The following is a 1,330-nucleotide window of genomic DNA, read 5'->3' on the forward strand; positions in this document are numbered from 1 at the left end:
TGCCACCACACCACCACGCCGTGCCCGGCCAGCGCTTACCAGCCAGACGATGATGGTGTTGTGGCCCATCTGGGCGGCGGCATGCAGCGGGGTCATGCCGTCGTGGGCACGCGCGTGGGGGTCGGCCCCGCAGTCCTGCACCAGGTACTGGATGATCTCCAGGTGGCCCTCCTGGCAGGCGAGGTACAGCGGGGTGGCCCCCGTCTTGGTCTGGGCACTCAGTGTGCTGCAAGTGGGGCACAGCGCCCGTCACCCGTGGCCACCGCTGCCGGCAGCGCGCCGGGATGGGTGGGCACAGGGGACACGTGGGTTGCAGGGACATGGGGGCACAGGGGACACGCTGGTGGGGGGCAGGCAAGGCAGCGCCAGGGCCAGGCAGCATGGGCAGCGTAGGCAGCGTGGGCTGGGAGCCATCCACCCCACGGCTCCCCACTGGGTCCCAGCGCAGCGGCGGCCACTGAGGCGGGAGGTCGCTAAGTTAATCAGCCTGCTTAGGCTAAGCTCCTTCCTCCGGCTGTTTTTGGACACTGCAATTTAGCAGTATTTTTAAATAAGCGGCTTAGGCAGCACCGGCTGCAGGGGAGCCGGCAGGGAAAGGCCAACCTGCACCATGGTGCTGCCCGGCCCTGCTGCCCCCGCTGCTGGGCATGGGCATCCCCCCGCTGCCTCCGGTGGGCCTTGGCACCACCACATCCCTCGTCCTGAATTGCGCATCCCGCATCCCCGCTGCGCAGGAAGCTGCTTTATGAAGCGCTCCATAAAAACCCTGTTGAATATTTCAAAAAGGAAGAGCAATAAATACTCCACTCTGTTATCGCAAGGATCGCGGGCCCTTAATAATTGATCCCTGTAACCATGAGATGAGCCGCGGCCCACGCGGCCTTCCCACCGTGCCATGCCGCAGCGCCAGGCCGGCATGCTGCTGGACGCTCCCCGAGCAGGGGCCTGGGTGGCAGAAGGCCGGTCTGGGGCATGGGGGGACGGACAGGCATTCAGCCTCCGATTGCCATTTCCCAGTAATCGTGAAGGGGTTAGGCTGCTTGGGGGAGTGCTGGTAAACTGCTTTGCCAGATGGCCATGACCCCACGCCGAGCCGCCGGCTGCCGGGGCGAAGGTGGGCCGGGAGAGCCAGCACCCCGCAGCGGCACCCGGGGATTGGATTTCGCAGCTGTAACGGAGCCTCCGGCCGGGTGCAGGGCTGGGAGCGGGGCCAGCCCTAAATAATTCAGGGGGAAGGCGGCGACGGCAGCGGAGCAACCCCAGCAAGAAGCGTGAAAGCCAACACGGGATGGCCGCCGCCAGCGCCGCACCGGGGCCGCCACCGCGGGCA

General features: G+C 66.4%; 1 protein-coding gene across 1 annotated transcript in view; it reads right to left on the reverse strand.

Annotated features, from left to right (window-relative positions):
• ESPN (espin) overlaps positions 1–918 on the reverse strand; it is a 7,666-nt gene extending 6,748 nt beyond the window's left edge. Inside the window, exons 1-2 of the mRNA XM_010565382.1 lie at positions 890–918; positions 40–226 (exon numbers count right to left, since the gene is read on the reverse strand). Coding sequence (XP_010563684.1) covers positions 40–226; positions 890–918 — 216 coding nt within the window. The remainder of the gene's footprint in view (positions 1–39; positions 227–889) is intronic.
• Positions 919–1,330: the final 412 nt, after the last annotated feature.

Source organism: Haliaeetus leucocephalus, unplaced genomic scaffold (genome assembly GCF_000737465.1).
Source record: "Haliaeetus leucocephalus isolate CR32 unplaced genomic scaffold, Haliaeetus_leucocephalus-4.0 Scaffold190, whole genome shotgun sequence".
NCBI lineage: Eukaryota > Metazoa > Chordata > Aves > Accipitriformes > Accipitridae > Haliaeetus > Haliaeetus leucocephalus.